Here is a 19,783-nt window from a genome sequence, read left to right on the forward strand (position 1 = left end):
TGATTTCTTTCATCAGTGTTTTATAGTTTTCTAGGTACAGGTCTTTTGTCTCTTTAGGTAGGTTTATTCCTAGGTATTTTATTCTTTTTGTTGAGATGGTAAATGGAATTGTTTCCTTAATTTCTCTTTCTGATCTTTCATTATTAGAGTATAGGAATGTAAGAGATTTCTGTGCATTAATTTTGTATCCTGCAATCTTACCAAATTCATTGATTAGTTCTAGTAGTTTTCTGGTGGCATCTTTAGGAATTTCTGTGTATAGTATCATGTCATCGGCAAACAGTGACAGTTTTACTTCTTCTTTTCCAATTTGTATTACTTTTATATCTTCTTTGATTGCTGGGGCTAGGACTTCCAATACTATGTTAAATTATAGTGGTGAGAGTGGACATCCTTGTCTTGTTCCTGATCTTAGAGGAAGTGCTTTCAGTTTTTCACCATTGAGAATAATGTTTCCTGTGTGTTTGTCATATATGGCTTGTCTTATGTTGAGGTAGGTTCCCTCTAGGCCCACTTTCTGGAGAGTTTTTGTCATAAATGGGTGTTGAATTTTGTCAAAAGCTGTTTCTGCATCTATTGAGATGATTATATGGTTTTTATTCTTCTGTTTGTTAATATGGTGTATCACATTGACTGTTTTGCATATATTGAAGAATCCTTGCATCCGTGGGATAAATCCCACTTGATCATGGTGTATGAGCCTTTTAATGTGCTGTTGGATTCTGTTTGCTAGTATTTTGTTGAGGATTTTTACATCCATGTTCATCAGTGATATTGGTCTATAATTTTCTTTTCTCGTGATATCTTTGTCTGGTTTTGGTATCAGGGTGATGATGAACTCGTAGAATTAGTTTGGGAGTGTTCCTCCCTCTACAATTTTTTGGAAGAGTTTGAGGAGAGGTGTTAACTCTTCTCTAAATGTTTGATAAAATTGGCCTGTGAAGCCATCTGGTCCTGGACTTTTGTTTGTTGGAAGATTTTTAATTAGAGTTTTAATTTCATTTCCTGTGATTGGTCTGTTTATATTTTCTAATTCTTCCTGGTTCAATCTTGGAAGGTTATACTTTTCTAAGAATTTGTCCATTTCTTTTGGGTTGTCCATTTTATTGGCATATAGTTGCTTGAAGTAAGTAGTCTCTTAAGATCTTTTGTATTTCTGTGGTGTCAGTTGTAATCTCTCCTTTTTCATTTCTCCTTTTGTTGATTTGAGTCCTCTCCCTTTTTTTCTTGATGAGTCTGGCTAAAGTTTTATCAATTTTGTTTACCTTCTCAAAGAACCAGCTTTTTGTTTTATTGATCTTGCTATTGTTTTCTTTGTTTCTATTTCATTTATTTCTGCTCTGATCTTTATGATTTCTTTCCTTTTACTAAGTTTGGGTTTTCTTTGTTCTTCTTTTTCTAGTTGCTTTAGGTGTAAGGTTACATTGCTTATTTGAGATTTTTCTTGTTTCTTGAGGTGAGCTTGAATTGCTACAAAATTCCCTCTTAGAACTGATTTTGCTGTGTCCCACAGGTTGTGGATTGTCATGTTTTTGTTGTCATTTGTTTCTAGGTACTTTTTGTTTTCCTCTCTGATTTCTTCAGTGATCTCTTGGTTATTTAGCAGTGCACTGTTTAGCCTCCATGTATTTGTGTTTTTTACTGTTTTCTTTTCTTGTAATTGATTTATAATCTCATAGTGTTGTGGTTTGAAAAGATGCTTGATACTATTTCAATTTTCTTTACTTTTCCAAGGTTTGATTAGTGACCCAAAATATGGTCTGTTCTGGAGAATGTTCCATGTGCACTTGCGAAGAAAGTGTATTCTTCCTCTTTCAAGGTAGAATGTCCTAAAAAAATCAATTTAGTCTATCTGGTCTATTGTGTCATTTAAAGCTTGTGTTTCCTTATTTATTTTCTGTCTGGATGATCTATCTCTTGGTGTAAGTGGGGTGTTAAAGTCCCACTATTATTGTGTTACTGTCTATTTCTCCTTTTATGGCTGTTCGCATTTGCCTTATGTATTGAGGTGCTCCTATGTTGGGTGCATATATATTTATAATTGTTACGTTTTCTTCTTGGACTTATCCCTTGATCATTATGTAGTGTCCTTCCTTATCTCTTGTAACACTCTTTATTTTAAAGTCTATTTTATCTGATATGAGTATTGCTATTACAGCTTTCTTTTGATTTCCATTTGCATGGAATATCTTTTTCCAGCCCCTCACTTTCAGTCTGTATGTGTCCCTAGGTCTGAAGTGGGTTTCTTGTAGACGGCATATATAAGGGTCTTGTTTTTGTATCCATTCAGCCAGTTTGTGTCTTTTGGTTGGAGCATTTAATCCATTTACAGTCGAGGTGATTATTGATACGTATGTTCCTATTAGCATTTTCTTAATTGATTTGGGGGTTTTTTGTTGGTCTTTTTCTTCTCTTGTGTTTCGAGCTTAGAGAAGTTCCTTTAGCATTTGTTGTAAAGCTGGTTTGGTGGTGCTGAACTCTCGTAGCTTTTGCTTGCCTGTGAAGATTTTGATTTTTCCATCAAACCTGAATGAGATCCTTGCTGGGTAGAGTAATCTTGGTTATAGGTTTTCTCCTTTCATCACCTTAACTATGTCCTGCCACTCCCTTCTGGCTTGCAGAGTTTCTGCTGAAAGATCAGCTGTTAACATTATGGGGATTCCCTTGTATATTATTTGTTGCTTTTCCCTTGCTGCTTTTAATATTTTTTCTTTGTATTTAATATTTGATAGTTTGATTAATATGTGTCTCAGCATGTTTCTCTTTGGGTTTATCCTGTATGGGACTCTGCGCTTCCTGGACTTGATTATTTCCTTTCCCATGTTAGGGAAGGTTTCTACTATAATCTCGTCAAATATTTTCTCAGACCCTTTCTTTTTCTCTTCTTCTGGGACCCCTATAATTCAAATGTTGGTGTGTTTAATATTGTCCCAGTGGTCTCTGAGACTGTCCTCAATTCTTTTCATTCTTTTCTCTGTATTCTGCTCCCTGCAGTTATTTCCACCATTTTATCTTCCAGCTCACTTACTCATTCTTCTGCCTCAGTTATTCTGCTCTTGATTCCTTCTAGAGTATTTTTAATTTCAGTTATTGTGTTGTTCATCACTGTTTGTTTGCTCTTTAATTCTTCTAGATCCTCGTTAAAGGTTTCTTGTATTTTCTCCATTCTGTTTCCGAGATTTTGGATCATCTTTACTATCATTACTCTGATTGCTTTTTTAGGTTGGTTACCTATTTCATCTTTGTTTATTTGGTCTTGTAGGTTTTTACCTTGCTCCTTCGTCTGTAACGTATATTTTTGTCATTTCATTTCTTTTTTTTCTTTTTTTTGATGGTCGGGCTGTATTCCTGTCTTACTGGCCTGACCTCCAGCCTGGGAACCAAGATCCTGCAAGCCATGTGGCACAGAAAAAAAAAAAGAAAGAAAAGTAAAAAAGGGCAATACAATAACAAAGAATAAAAAACAAAATAAAATTAGAAAGATTAAAAAAGATATTAGGAAAAATAGAAATATAATTGAAACAACTGCAACAAGGTAAAATAAAACCACAACAGAAAAAAAAAAAAAGGGTGGGGTGGGAGGGAAACAAGCCAAAAGGAGCAGAACAATAACAAAGTACAAAGAATAAAATAAAATTAGAAAAATAAAAGATTTATTAGAAAAAATATAAATGAATCAACAACAATGAATCAACAAGGTAAAACAGAACCCCATCTGAAAGAGGCAAAAAGAAAAAAAAAGCCTTGGCTATGGGGGCGGAGTTTAGGCAGGGGTGGAACTTAGGCAGGGGTGGGATTTAGGGTGAGACAGGACCTAGGCTGGTGGGAGGTGATATTTGAGCGTGAGGTTGGGCCTAGGCTAAGGACCCACGCAGCTGGAAAAGGCCTTGGGGGTGGGGCCTAGGCGGGGCAACGTTCAAGCGTGGGGTGGGGCCTCTGCTTAGGACCTGCGTGGAAGGGGAGAGGCAGCATTTCCAAGGGTGGGGGGGGCCTCCTGAGTGTGGAGTTCCGGAGTTTGGAGGTAAGGCCCTGGGTGAGGGTGTGTGGGTGGAGTTTAGGCCCAGCGTGTTGGAGGGTGTCTCAGGGGGTCTCTGAGTATCGAGGTGGGGCCCTGGGTGCGGGTATAGGGGCGGGGCTTGGGCTCTGTGTGGCAGGAGGGAGGCTCCAAAGGCAGAGGATTAGGCCTGGGAGCCCAATAGGCTCCCTGGGTGCCTAAGTGGACAGAGAGAGCGCTGGCAGCATTCTCTTCTGTTCCTCTGCACTGCCCCTAGCCCCACCCCCGTCTCCCCCATCCCCACTGGACCCCTAACCATGGGTGGGCCCTGCTGGGTGTAGGAACTCCTCCCCTCCCCCAACCACCCTTCAGGGTTGCCAGTCCTGTAGGTCCAGCCTTTACTTTTGCTCCCCCTTCCCTCCCTCCCACTCCCTCAGGACCCGTGCAGTTGGAGGGGGTGTAGGTGGGCAGAGGGTCAGGCCTGGGATCTCAGCAGCCTCCCAGGAGCTCAAGTGGGCAGGGGAAGCCTGGCCATGCTCCCTTCCGATCCTCTGTCCTCCCAGTAGTCCCCCAATTTCCCCCTTCGAGCATGGGATCCCTTTCCCTCCCCCAGTTGCCCCTCAGGGGCGCCAGTCCCATCCCGCCTCCACTTCCCCTCCCCCCTCACTCCCCTGCATGCCACATATCCTACCCGGTTGCTGAGGGTTCATCCGGTCCCCTTAGGTGTCCGTGGTCCCCCACCGGTGCCAGGTAGGTGCCCTAGCTGTTCAGAGATGCGAATTCCGTGTCCTTCTAGTCCACCATCTTGACTCTGCCCCCTCTTAATGATATTTGATTTAAGCTAATGTGAGATTTATTTTGAATTCCTTGGAGAGCACACTGTGTAGGCAAGGAGATGGGTGGAGGAAGGAGGTCCTGCAGGGAAGGATGTCAGTGCTGACTCATACCGAGCAAGTGGAAACCAGGGCTGCATCACTAATGCAGATAGTTGGCAGGAGACAGCACACCCTTGGGGAATTTTGGGACGAGGTTGGGTGGATGTTCTGCACCAATAGCATTTAGAAGACTTGGTCAACAGAAGTGAGACTTAGTTTTACTTGAAATCAAGTACAGAATGCTGGAAGATCAACCCTGCCTTTTGAGGGGATCTGGATGAGGAAAAGAAAGCTTGGGTGAGCAGTTCCTGGGAATTTATAAATCCTCAGCTGTGAAAAGTGAAGAGAACATAGAAGAAGGAGACCTGGAGGACTCCATGTGTGGCAAAGCCAGATTATTTCAGCAGAAAACTCAGCGGTAACACTGAGGCCTGGCAGAGTAATAAAGGCAGACTCAGGGAGGCTGGGGCTGGCTCCAGCACTGGGCAAAGGGGTACCACATTTACTTTGGAGATTCCATTCACTCAGCTACCTTTTATTGAATACACACTGTTAGTTATGCTATCCTGGGGAGGAGGGGGGAACCCCACCTTATAAAAAATTTTCATTTTTAATCAGAAAATATTTTTGAAATTCATAGGGGAAAATGTCTACCCCATCCATGTTTTACCATATTCCCACACTCCCCCTCACATATTTCACATCTTTAAGCAAAGTATGAAGTTAATATTATCGAGAGTGGGTTGTGGGCTTGGAGTCTATTAGGAAATAGATGATAATACCCTGGGGTTTTATGAAGACTGAATGAATGTAATATTAAGATTTGTTGAGAGAAGTATGGGCAACATCTATGGAGGTTGCAAATCCATATTTCAACTATTGTTCTTCCTCATAGCAAAGTTGCTGGGAACTCTGGCACGTACCTAACAAATGAGCTGATATAATTTAAGGCTGGGCCTCAGTACAGTCACTCACAGCTCCTGCCCGGGTATGGTTATTTTACATCTCCATGGGCCTGTCTTATCACTGCCTCTTGAATCTCCACAACGTATTCCTCATTCTTGTTTCCTTCTTCTCCAACCAACAGCTATTTTCAGCCATAGTTCATGAAACTAAGTGTATTAGTCTGCTGGTGTTGCCATACAGAATACCACAAAATAGGTATTTAACAATAGAAATTTATTTTCTCATAGTTTTGGAGGCTGGAAGTCCAAGATCAGGATACCTGAAGTTTTGGTTTCTCCTGAGGCTTCTCTCTTCTGCTTGCAACTGGCTGTTTTCTCACTGTATCTTTTTTTTTTTTTTTTTTTTTTTGGCTGCATGGCCCAGCATGTGGTATCTGAGTTCCCCAACCAGGGGACCCATGCCCCCTGCAGTGGAAGCTTGGAGTCCTAACCACTGGACTGCCAGGGAGTTCCCTCGCTGTGTCTTCACATGGCCTTTTTTCTGTGCACCAGCACCCCTGGTATCTCTCCCTCTTCTTATAAAAACAAGGACACCAATCCTATTGGATTAGGACCCCACCCTTATGCCCTTATGACCTAGTTTAACCTTAATTACCTCCTTAAAGACCCTGTCTCCAGATTTGGTCACATTAGGGTTTAGGCCTTCAACCCATGAATTTGAAGAGGATACAATTCAGTCCCTAACACTAAGCATGGTTAGTAGTCTCTGCTGGTCCCTAAGCATGCTTAGTAGTCTCTGCTGGGGTCAAGTGGAGACCTGCCCACATGCAGAAGAAAAGCCTCATTGGCAGGACAGGCCCCAGAGAGCAGATGAAGTAGCAGCTGTATCTATAGTGGCTGCCTGTGTGGCTCAGATGTAACAGAGGCTGAAGGAAAGACCCTTGATTAATGGGTGTCTCACTTCTCCACTAGCCTATTTCTAGACACAACACTGAACTCAAGTCCATAAAATTGAGTTAATCGTGCTTCTCAGTTCATGGCACATTATCCTCATTAGTTGAGGCTCTTGATTTATTATTTTTTCTCACTTCATCTATTCCTATTACCACTTCCACGTTCCTTTCTCCCCATGGCCATCATCTCTAATGCATTTAACATAGTTTCTTAGACATGTATATATTTTTGAAATACATAGTGTTTTGTATATTTTTAATTTGTGAAACTGTAAACACCACTTTTGCTAATCAACAAAGAGACACAGTGCTGAGAAACTTTGTTCCCTAAAATCACAGATTGTTAGAAACTTTTCTATTTGAAATCTTATCAGTCAGACTGAAACATTCCACGTTTGCCTGGAGAATCTAAGTCATTCTGACACGAGAAGCAGCCAGGTATACACCTTCAGATAAGGGGTTTCTGGACACAACAGTCTATGTTTATCTTAACTGAGTAGTTTCCAAGAAAACAGGACCCTGAGTCTGCTTGTTGGCCCAGGGCTGATGTTAACCCCTTTACATACAGTCTTGCTTTAATCTGAGCCTCAAAACATCACTTCATTTAAACTCTACCTAACCTCTACCTTTCTCCAATATCCTATCGTAACTTGTCCTTTCCTGTGTTTGGTGGGACACTCACGTTTCCTCTGGTGAACGGTCTCCCTTGTTGCCGCAGGTTAATAAACTTGGCTTTGTTGGGCTACGGATTTGTCCCTGATAGTCTTGATCAGATAGGCTTAATAAAAATATACATGCATGGTATGACTAAAGATCTCATTATTTTTTCTTAAGAAAATCTGCACTAGTTTTTCAAAGAGATCTATCCGTGTTGTTATGTGTAAATCTAATTCATTATTTCCAATGACTGAATAGAATTTCATGTTAAAAACACATCCGTATGCCACATGCCATATTATTTTTATCCATTCTCCTAGAGTAGACACCCCAGTTGCCTTCCGTTCCTTTGTACTACAAACAATGCATTTCCTGTTGCATTTTCTTTTACGGCCCTGGGATATGTATCTGAAGTAGTATTGCCAAGTTCTAAGGTGTACTGCCAGAATAGTTGCTTCAATTTACATCCTTGCCAGCACTTGGTATTATTGTCTACTTTCAAATATTTTCCAGTTTGATAAGTATAAAGTAGTATTCCGTTTTGTTTTTTTGGGTTTTTTTGTGGTATGCGGGCCTCTCACTGTTGTGACCTCTACTGCTGTGGAGCACAGGCTCCGGATGTGCAGGCCCAGCGGCCATGGCTCATGGGCCCAGCCGCTCCGCGGCATGTGGGATCTTCCCGGACCGGGGCACGAACCGGCGTCCCCTGCATCGGCAGGCGGACCCCCAACCACTGCGCCACCAGGGAAGCCCAGTATTCCATTTTTGTTCTGATTTGTATTTCTTTAAGTACAAGTAAAGTCAAGCATCTTTTCTATGTTGGTATCCTATTTATTTTGCTTCCATGAGTTGACTATTACTATCCTTGCTCCTTTAAAAAAAACCCTGGGCTTTCTGTCTTTATATTTACAAATAAAGCATAAGAGCTAGTCTTTGCCTTGTTATAATTTAAAATTAAGCAGAAGTTAGAGAACAGTGGAATGCTGTACTATGTGATAATCCCTTGAAATTAGAACTATCATGGGTTGATGTTTTTAGAGGCAGTGGGAGAGATTTGGAAGCATAGGAAAGAGGTGAGTGATGGAGGAGAGACACACTCTATACTGTGGTAGGTAGCATGGACAAATGCCAGAGGAAGAAAGGTAGGTGGTGGTTCCAGAAAAAGCAAGACGACCAGCTTCAGTGGAGGGTATGGTTGGGATAGTGGTAATTAAATTTGGACAAATAAGATTTAATCACTAGGAGGGATTAATAGGTCCCTGAGCAGAGAAGTAACATGGTCAAAAGTGGTTGCTATGGTTTGAATGTTAGGGTCCCTCACCTCTGCCTCTCCCCCTCCCCAGCAACTTTATGTATTGAAATCCTAACCCCAAAGATGATAGTATTAGGAGGTGGGGCCTTTGGGAGGTGTTCTGCCCTCATGAAACAGGCTCCAGAGAGACCCCTTGCCCCTTCCACCATGTGAGGTCACAGTGAGAAGGAGCTTGCTGTGAGCCATGCTGGGCCATGATCCTGGACTTCCCAGCCTCCAGAACTGTGAGAAGTAAATTTCTGTTGTTTATAACATACCCAATCTGTGGTATTCTTGTTATAGCAGCCTGAATGGACTAAGATAGTTGTATTTTATAAAGCTCTAATTTTACCCATGGCAAAAGGATTGAGAAAGGTAGACAAGTGATTAGAGTTGATAGTTGGTAAAAAGTGATCATCTATTTGAATTGAACAGAAAATATGAACTGAGTTGTTAATATTGAAGTTGAAAAAGAAAAGACAATTAGAAAGATTTAAGAAAGAAAAAGGATTTGGTGACACTAAGCAAAGGAAGAGTTACTAATTATTCTTAGATTTGAGTCTGAGAGACTGGAAGAATGAAGATATCTAAAAAAGGATAGTTTGGGAGGGGAAATAAATGACAGGGGAAGAACATAGAATGTAAGAAGAGAACATATTATTCACAAGTTCAGGACTTTTCTCCTTTGTTTTTTTTTTTTCCTATTATCAGACTTTTTTCAGGCCCTATTTTTACCTTTTCTTTCTGGCTCTTCTAATCACTCTTGATAAACTCCCATTTATAAAGTAAACACTATTTAACAGTTTCTCTCCATTCCCTTAAATCCTGAAAAACACCACCCAACCTTTTGTAAAAGTTGTCATGTTTCTGTGATACTTGAACACTATATTAAAAAATGGTGAGTACCAAATGATACATTTTATTCTAGTGATTAATTTTATATGGTTTGCTGAATGCATCTATGTTGTAGGCTTTTTGGCTAATATAATTTGTTAAAACACTCTGCAAAGTGCTGTCGCAATGACCATCTTCTGGGACTTGGAAATGGCCTTATTATACAGAATTTAATATTATTCCCTAAGGGCATTTATTAGAATGGAATTCTATATGTATTATTACTTCTGACAGCAGCCTGGCTCTTTTAGCCTCTTCACAGCTTGAGACTTTGGTAATTATGCTAATGCTAGCTGATTCATGAGGACAACTTCCTAAAGTGCACTTAATTAACTCGGAGATTTTGTAAACAGCTGTACATGTAGTTTCTGCAAATTGCAGGGATATGTCAATCTGACATGTGTACAGTCTGCCTTCCTAACCTCGTTACTTTTTACTAAAGCTGAAAACAAGAAGCTCAAATCTGACGTCTTCTGAAGTGAATGCTTGCAAAAGTTTCTGAGAAATGTCACTTTAGCCTCCATGAAGATGGGGACAATCTGATTCCTCCTGTTTGAGTCTGTTGAGCCAGATGAGCCTTTTAAGTTGATATGAGGGAAAATATTAAAGTTTGTTTCTTTAGCAAAGGGTACAGTTTTTCCAACATGTTGCTGCAATGTGATTTTGCTTGTGGGTTTGTTAGTAATGCTGACCAGCAGTGCTCTTCAGGGGACTCCTCTGCAAGTTGGGTTTTACATCCATCGGCTCCCTTGTTTGCTTCCCTTCAGTCCCAGCTGCTGGGTTGATTTGATACTTGACTGACTCATCACCCTACCTTGAATGAAAGTCACCCAACTTTTGACATTTTATTAAAATCTCATACTCCCAAAGTAAGAGACAAATTCATATACATGGAACATTTAACCAAGACTAACAGTGCGATGCAAGACTTTAACACACACACACAATCACACACACACACACACACACACAATTAAGAGAAAAAGTTAGTGAATCATTTCAGAGCCAAGACCAACCTAATCAAAATGGAGAGAAGAAACATCATCAAGAAAGAACGGAAGAAAAATAACCTACTATATGCAATTAGGAGAAATACCAATTGTGCAAAGCTAATGACAATGGAGAATAGGGATGGTTTTTTTTAATAATCTTCTTATTGCCAAGGCAGAAGATCACACTCTCTAGGGTAAATCCTAGAAACTAAGCTAGGGATTTGCCTATGGTTTCTCAAGGGTCCCGGCAAGGTCTTTTCCTCTCATTAGTTTAAGCTACCATCCTGACTACAATCTCTTTGGGAACTAACTAGTTTGTATCTAAAGATAATCAAACATTTATGGCTTAGCCTTTTCTTTGACTTCAATCAGCAGAACCTCTTCCCCAGCCTCCGCAGAAGGAGCCATGCTGATGATGAGTGATTGACGGGTAGTTCCTCTGGGTAAAACTGCCCTTCTAATTGACTGGTGCGCTTCCTCTGCTGTAATAGAACTTGTTCGACATTTGGATGTTTCAAGTGGTTTCTCTGCTGGCTGTCTTCCTTTATCTTCATATTTTTTTCCTTTATCCTCTTCTTCAGAGTTTTCACTTTTTTTCTAGAAGCAACAGTTATTGAAAAGAATTGGTATTGAAATCATAATCAAGGACATTGGAGTCTTTTGATTAATATGCAATAGCTAAGGATCACCACTAAGACAAAGACTGTCTGAATTAAGTTAATAAGGGAATCATGTCTGCCATTGACTATCATTTAACTAAGTTTTCTGATGTGCTGGAGAATGGGGCTGAGCTACCACATTTGAATTCGGTGTTAGTCTACGTCACGTTTTTGTCCCTACCAAGGAATTCACTTCCTATTGACCCTCATGGTCTCTGAATTATTAGACTTAGTGCTCAAGACTCTTTGCTTTTTAAATATTTACTTATTTTATGAAGATGAAATTTTAAATATTTATCTTTTAATAAAAAAGTATTAACCAAATACCATATAAATACTCTAGAATCTCTGGTGTTCCTCCTGCATAAGTTCATGGGAGAACTTCAGGGAGAAATTCATATCTCTTTCCTAGTACAGTCTTCTCCATTTGTCCAATGGGCATTTGATATGGCTTTAGAACCTATTGTATTTAGTGTCATCTGTAGAAATTTCATAGTAAAAAATATACTATGCTCTTTACTGGTGATGCTTGAGATCAGTTTGAGAGAAGCTTGTACCAGGTATGAATGTGTACATATAAAGTTGAGAGCCTTACTTAACATACTGACTTACATAGTTCTTTAACCCCATAAGCCTTTTACACAAAGTATTATTTCCGTGCCGATTAAATAAGGCATTTGGTATACACTGATTTTCATTGCAGTGTTGTGTGTGTGGCAAAGGATGAGGCAAGTTTTAGTCTCTTGAGTGTGACTGACTTTTATAATATTTGCTTTACCAATTTCCTGAAAGAACCACAGCCTCCCATTTCCTACAGTTTAGAGATAGCATAAGGACTAGATTCAGAAAACCTGAGTTCCTGCTGTTTTTCCGTATCTGCCCTCATAAGCTTATCATGAGAATCAAAGAAATATGAAAAAAAAAAGAAAAGCAATAACATTTGAGTTTCTTGACATTTCTAGGAATTGGGAGACAGCTTAGTGTAGGTGTGGAAGTCTGAATACCCGAGTAATAGCTTTTGCTCTATCATTGATTGTGATCTTATCCAAATACATTAATCTGGATCTTAGTTTCTTCATCTATAATATAAAAGCTTGGATGCAATCTATGTGGTTATTTCTGACTTTACATTAGTGATAGTAATTGAATGAATATTAGTGAAAATGTTTATTGGCTTACTGGTAAAATGTCATATATTTATAGGTATATATGTATGTCTATACATATACAGTTGATCCTCATTATTCATGGTAGTTTTGTTCTGTAAAGCTGCCACAAACACTGTTAGCAAACCCTGACCTATCTCTCCTAGGGGTAATGCAGGTTTAGGTTCCTACAAGCCTCTGGCTACAACATTTTTGTCAGCTGCTCAATACATAGCCTTGTGTTATGTGCGTTTCTGTTTAGAGACACCTTATTTGATATATATTGTTTATTCATTACACTGAACTCACAGCCAACAGTACTATGACTCATGCCTGAATGAAGCTTATCTAACACACATGTTTCTCTGTATGGCACATCAGAGCATTTTTGTGCTTAGGAACACTAGGTGGTGCTTTGGCGATATGCTTGGGGGCCATTTTTTTTAAATTAATTAATTTATTTGTTTTTATTTTTGGCCGTGTTGGGTCTTTGTTGCTGCATGGGCTTTCTCTAATGGCAGCGAACGGGGGCAACTCTTTGTTGTGGTGTGCAGGCTTCTCATTGCGGTGGCTTCTCTTGTTGCGGAGCACCGGCTCTAGGTGCACAGGCTCAGTAGTTGTGGCTCCCGGACTCTAGAGTGCAGGCTCAGTAGATGTGGCACACGGACTTAGTTGCTCCGCGGCATGTGGGATCTTCCCGGACCAGGGCTCGAACCCGTGTCCCCTGCAATGGCAGGTGGATTCTTAGCCACTGCGCCACCAGGGAAGCCCCATGGGGGCCATTTTTAACAGTGTTGTGGGGGGAGAGGCACAAAAATGCAAAAAACATGGCAATAAATAGACCATGAAAAGATCACTTGTTTACAGTGTGAGAGCTGAAACAAGAAGGCAGAGTGTCTCCTTGTTCAACCTCAGCTGGGAACATGTGCCTCCAGCAACTTAAATTTTTTGCTGCTCTGCACATGTATGTCTGTGAATGACCCCCAAAACACCATAATTATTGATTTTGAGGTTACAAACACATTTTAGTGAGTAGGCAGATTCACAAACACAGAATCCACAAAAATGAGGGTCGACTGTATTTATGTATATATACATTAAAACTATCCATAATAAACCTGTGAGGATTAAATGTGATGTTATGTAGGCATACAGTAAACTAATAATAAGTGCTGTATATAAAGTATTAATTATTTGCATTAGATGAACCCAGATTATCCCAGTGTCTGAGATGGAATTAAAGTAGGAGCTTGTCTGGTCTTTAGTCCAGTGGTCTCTGTTACAGCCCTCCTTTCCCTCTGCCTTATTACCAGAACGGTTTGTTCTCTCTTCAGTGCGAGTAGTCTTGCAAGACCTGCTTTTCCTGAGCCTCCCAGGAGAGCTTTAAACTTTTTGGGTGTCTCTTGTTTTGGTGGGAAGAGAAAGGCAAGTCCTTTATTTGGACAAGTTGTCTCTGTGCCTGGAGCCTTGTTCTTTAGAAGCACTCTGTGGACAAGACAGAAAGGCCATTTCAGATAGCACTGTGAGAGTTATGGAAAAACTTACCAGAAATACTATCATTTCTCCTAATCTGTGAAGTTTTCAATGTATAACTGCATAAGCAGTTGTTTGTTAAGTGTATCTCATGGGTAAAGTTGATTGTACCCACCATAGCACAGTTCTCATCTTAGATTTTACGAAGTAAAACCAACTCCTCTCTAATGGGGTTTTAAAGGTTATACCTGGCTTTCTTCATGAGGAGCTTTTCAGAATCTGGATAATGCACTAGAATTTCTTGGAGGGTCCTTTTGTCCAGAGTTAAAAGATTGGCAAAGCCGTGGGCCACCACGTTGGCAGTTCTACGGTTTCCTCCTCTTGCTGCTAGAAGGCTGTAAGAGAGAAAAATGAATCTTTGCCACCAGTTTCAATCTTCCTCCACCAAAATCTTAAAAAAAAAAAAAATCAAATATTAGAACCATTTATACTGCTTCAGAGATCATTCCCTGGATGTGAGAGTTCAGATGAGTGTGCAGAGAGAGTCAAGATGTGGTGGCAATAGAAGTGGCAACAGATTTCAATGCATTTTGCATCTAACTCCCACCTCAAATCAAGGCCTTGTAGCCATCAGAGCCCTGGGAGATTCTTTCTCCCAGATTCCAGAAGTGCAGACTCTCTTTGGACTGGGTATCCTCCATTTGCTCTTTCAGACTAACTTTTCATCCTTCCCGATCCTCTTTGCACTCCAGGAAGCTGACCTCTGTGGGCTTGATCTCTGATTTTCATTTGGGTTCAGCCAATGGGAAATACCAGTAGGAAGTCAGAAAGCAGGAAGAGAGTGGAGTTGGCACGTTTCTTCCCCCATACTTCCCTGCCAGGTCTTAAGTTAGCAATGGCTGCAGTTTCTACCAAAATCCACAGCTCCTGGCCATCTCCTGGAAGTACAACTCCCACAGATTTCTTTCTGGGCTCTGGTAATGTGCCCTGCCCTTGTCCCCTTGAGGCCTGGCTGTGGAAACAGCTCCCTTGTAGCTAGCTTCGAGATATATCACCATCTCTTGTTGGGTAGTCTTAGATTTTCCTTCTAATTTCCTTTGATTGGCTTCTGTCAGTAATTCCTTTATTAAAGTCTTCTTAGTTAACTTACTTAAGTGTACCTTCAGTTTTTTGTCTGGACTCTGACAGATCAAGCTCTGACATCAAATCTTAATGATACCCTGGTTACATTAGGTGAATTTAATCTCTTCCTATATGTAACTCCCAGATCAAATATTTTCTCAGTATCATAAATTGCTCTGTAGTATAGTCATTCTCATACAACTTCCCACTTGGAATGTTAGAGAATTCTGGACTTTATATCTCTCAGGGACATAGCTGGGGCATTTTGTGTTTGGGAAGTAACCAATAAATAGTTATAAAATAAATGAACACTCGAGTGAATAAAACAAATGAATATAACTTCTGTCATTCACCAATAATCCGGAAAATAAGGGTTGGTCTTTGAAAGCAAGACAAGAAAAAACACATTTCAAATGTGTAAAAAAAACACTACAGGCTCTGCAGTGAGATGGTAACACGAGATTCAGTCTCTCAGAGTCAACCATTTAGAAATGGAGAAAGAAGGCTCACATTAATAAAAAACAATCTCCAGAGGTGGAAGGGACCGAGAAAGCATTCTGGCAATAGGAATGTTCACGTTTTCACAGCCCTGCCTTTGGGGGCAATGAGATGTGAGAAGCTACGTGAGTGCTGTGCCTGAAGATTGATATCAGACCATGTGTATTTCTCCAGCCGTTGTTGCAGAAAAGGGAACATTTTCGCTGGCTGTTAATCATTAAAAAACTAACATAAGGTTTCAGCTCTGACATGTAAAGAGCTTGGAAGTTGTCAGTCCTGTCCTTACAACACGAAAAAGTTGAACAAACTGAAAACCAATGACTTTTCTCAGAACTGTCAAAGAACTGAAGTTGCAGGGTCAACTCCCATCCAAATCTGGGGAGACAGGTGAATGCAGAAAGCCACAGCCAAACCTGCTTACCTGGAACAGAAGCCCTTGGAGCTGTAACTGGTAGGAATACCTAAATGGTAATTTCGACAAATTGCTGTACGTTGAGAGTGAACTATCAAGAGAGGGAGAAACTCTGAGGGCCACAATTATGGGGAAACTGATACTTTTATAGGTTTTACCTTGAGAAACTTCAGCAGATTCTCATGATTGAGAGCCAAGAAAGATCTGCCTGTTGCTCGGGCAGTAGAAGGGGATAATTAATCATTGTAAAATACACCCAGAATATATTTGTTCTCCATTACAAAGGTCTACTATCCAGGGGAAAATATTACCAGAGTCTTATCCTAGCTGGAGGAAGGGCATTTCTCTCATCCCAGGCACCTCTGGCCTTCCTGCCTAAGGGGATAAGAAACACCTGTGAAGATCACACCCCAGGGACATAGATCCATTAAAAGACTTAGATTTAATCATAAAGTTAGAGCTTTTCCCCATACCTGAGCACTATACCAAAGGGGCTTCTGTATGGTAACATTGGGTTATAACTGCAAAATGCAGACTTTCTCTGAAGAGCAGTACTGAGGGAAGGCCAAAGTCAACAGAGGAGATAGAAACAAGGTCACTAGAGAAATTTAGAAGCTCTAGCACCTACAGCTACAGCAAACATTAAACACAGCCCAACTCCTAGCCAGATTAATATAAAACCTCATTCTAAAGACCTGTTTACCTCAGTTCCTACTACCTATTACGTCATGTACAGCTTTCAACAAAAATTACAAAGTACACTAAAAAGCAAGTAAAATACAGCCTGAAGAGCTAAAGAAAGCATTAGAACCAGACTGAGATATGACACAGATGTTGGAATTATCAGACAGAGAATTTAAAATAACTATGATTAATATGTTAAAAGATCTATTGGAAAAAGTAGGCATCATACAAGAACAGATGGGTAATGTAAGCAGAGAGATAGAAATTCTAAGATTCAAAAGGAAATGTTAGAAATAAAAAATACTATAACAGGGCTTCCCTTGTGGTGCAGTGTTTGAGAGTCTGCCTGCCGATGCAGGGGACACGGGTTCGTGCCCCAGTCCGGGAAGATCCCACATGCCGCGGAGCGGCTGGGCCCGTGAGCCATGGCCGCTGAGCCTGCGTGTCTGGAGCCTGTGCTCCGCAACGGGAGAGGCCACGACAGTGAGAGGCCCGCGTACCTCAAAAAAAAAAAAAAATACTATAACAGAAATGAATACTGACTTTAATGGGCTCATCAGTAGACTGGGCATGGCGAAGAAAAGAATAGATGAGCTTAAAGATAGGTAGTAGAAAGTTCCCAAATTGAATGCAAAAAGAAAAAAAAGGAATGGAAAAAAAGAAAACCAAAAATCCAACCAGAACAGAACATCAAGAACCACAGGACATTTTCAAAAGGTATTTTATATATATGATATATACATAAACATGCATCATTCTCTAGTATTAGAAGAACCAGCTGAAGTAATAATGGCCAAGAACTTTTCCAAATTAATGACAGACAACAAATCACAGATCCGGGAAGCTCAGAGAATACCAAGCAGAATAAATACTCTCCCACCCCCATTCCTAGGCCCATCATATTCAAAGTGTAATAAACTAAAGACAAAGAAAATCTTGAAAAGAGCTGAGGGGGGAAAAAAGCCATACATATAAAGGAACAGGAATAAGACTTATAGTGGTCTTTTCATCAGAAACACTGCAAATAAGAAGAGAGTGGAGTGAAATACCAAGTGTTGAGAAAAACAAAATCACCAACCTAGAATCCTATGTATAGTGAAGTTATCCATCAAAAGTGAAGGGGAGATGAAGATTTTCTCAGAAAACCAAAAACTGAGGGACTTTAACATTAGCAGACATACCCTTAAAGATATTGAGACAAATTCTTCAGGAAGAAGGAAAATGATACAGATTAAAAATTTAGGTCTACATAAAGAGTGAAAGACATGGGAGAAGGAATAAGCAGAGGTAAAACGAAAGTCTTTTATTTTCCTTATTCTTAATTGATCTAAAATATGACTTTAAATAATAAAGTAACACTGCATTGGGTGATTGTAGCATATGGATAAGTGAAATGAATGATATCAGTGTCTTAAGGGCTGGTAGGGAAGGGCTGTTATAATGTTCCTGCACTATGTGTGAAGTGGTATAGTGTTAATGTGAAGGTAAACTTAGTTTAAAATGTGTATGGCAAACACTGAAGTTTTTTGAAAAGAATTATAATTGATAAACTAAGAGAAAAGAGAAAATGGAATCTCCTTTCCTGAGGTTCTCCCCAAGACAAGCTCTGCCTTTGCCCTTTTTTTTAAGTAAGAGAAGTAAATTTTACTCTGTCATTCATCCATCCATCCATCTACCTATCTATCTACCTACCTATCTTCCTGCCTATCTATCTATGAAATGGATGTTAATATTTGAAGGATAATGATTGGATGAGCCTATTTCATTCACATTCCTGTCGCCTTGGACATAGGGCAATCCAGTAGTTAGGCAGGGCTGGATGGCACTGGGGAGCTTAATTTGGACCTGAGACTGTCTCTGTGTGTGTCAGACTATGAGAGCAGAACGGAAATAACATATTTAAATGTCAAGTTATTTTGAGATTTCTCAAGCTTTAATTAAACTTGCCTACAGGTTACACATTTGGAGTGCTTGATGAGTTTTTGAACGGAAGAAATAGTCTGTCTGCCAGATGGATTTTGCCCAAACTCTCAGCAGTGTTTAAAATAGCATCGTTTTTTTCCCTCCTGTCCACAAAATGCTTCTCCAGCATTCCACCAATGGAAAGTTTCACTCATTAAATAGCTTAGTAAGAAGATCCCTAAATATTCCCAAGCCCACATAGTTTCTGAAAGAGCACGTGCTGGAGGACAAACAGCCGAGGTTAATGGTAAGTGTCCCCAGGTCAAAAATACTGAACAGAGCAATGGCCCAGGAAACAAGGGAATGGATTTTAATTCTAGGTCCACCTTTGTTTGCTGTGACCTTAAAAAAGAACTTAAGGACCTTTTAGATTTTTACTCCAATCATGTATTTATTAAGTGCCTATCATGTATTCAGCAGGTAAAGTAGTGCAAAAGGAAAAATAGTAAAGCATGGTATGGTTTGTGGAAAGAGTACAGATTTTGGAACCAGATAACTCTACGATTTTATTTATTTATTTATAATGTTTAATTTAAAAGAATTTAAATTGAACTATAGTTGAAATCTACCATTTATTAAGTGTATTTCTGAGCAAGATACTTAATCTCTCTTTTGGATTAACAAGACCACCTTTTAGTACCTTCTGTACTATAGGTATCTGATTATCTTTAGGGAGAGATAGGTGTGTTTTTTTTTTTTTTTTTTTTTTCTGTACGTGGGCCTCTCACTGCTGTGGCCTCCCGCGCCGCAGAGCACAGGCTCTGGATGCGCAGGCTCAGCGGCCATGGCTCACGGGCCCAGCCGCTCCGCGGCATGTGGGATCTTCCCGGACCGGGGCACGAGCCCGTGTCCCCTGCATCGGCAGGCGGACTCTCAACCACTGCGCCACCAGGGAAGCCGAGAGATAAGTGTTTATAGACCCCTGACATTCAATTATGAAGGTGTAATTAGGTAAAACTCCTGGCTGAGAAGTTTTAAACCCTAATTTGGGGTATGTAACTGTAACAACTAACAATAAGTATAATAAATTTTATTACACAGGGTTCTCTAGAGAAACAGAAAAAATAGGACATATACAGATATATATAAAAGGAGATTTATTATGGGAATTGGCTCATGTGGTTGTGGTGGTTATGGAGTCTGAGAAGTCCCACAGTCTGCCATCTACAAGCTGGAGGCCCAGGAAGCTGGTGCTGTAATTCAGTCTGAGTCCAAAGGCCTGAGAAGGGGAGAAAGAGGAGTCTCTGGTGTAAGTCGAGGTCTGGGT

At 40.2% G+C, this 19,783-nt stretch overlaps 1 protein-coding gene across 1 annotated transcript in view; it reads right to left on the bottom strand.

Moving 5' to 3' along the window:
• Positions 1-10,900: 10,900 nt before the first annotated feature.
• CNGB3 (cyclic nucleotide gated channel subunit beta 3) overlaps positions 10,901-19,783 on the bottom strand; it is a 141,381-nt gene continuing 132,498 nt past the window's right edge. The window contains exons 16-18 of the mRNA XM_004319272.2: positions 14,087-14,233; positions 13,676-13,850; positions 10,901-11,158 (exon numbers count right to left, since the gene is read on the bottom strand). Coding sequence (XP_004319320.2) covers positions 10,901-11,158; positions 13,676-13,850; positions 14,087-14,233 — 580 coding nt within the window. The remainder of the gene's footprint in view (positions 11,159-13,675; positions 13,851-14,086; positions 14,234-19,783) is intronic.

The sequence above is a fragment of the Tursiops truncatus genome, chromosome 17 (genome assembly GCF_011762595.2).
Source record: "Tursiops truncatus isolate mTurTru1 chromosome 17, mTurTru1.mat.Y, whole genome shotgun sequence".
In the NCBI taxonomy this organism is placed as follows: Eukaryota; Metazoa; Chordata; class Mammalia; order Artiodactyla; family Delphinidae; genus Tursiops; species Tursiops truncatus.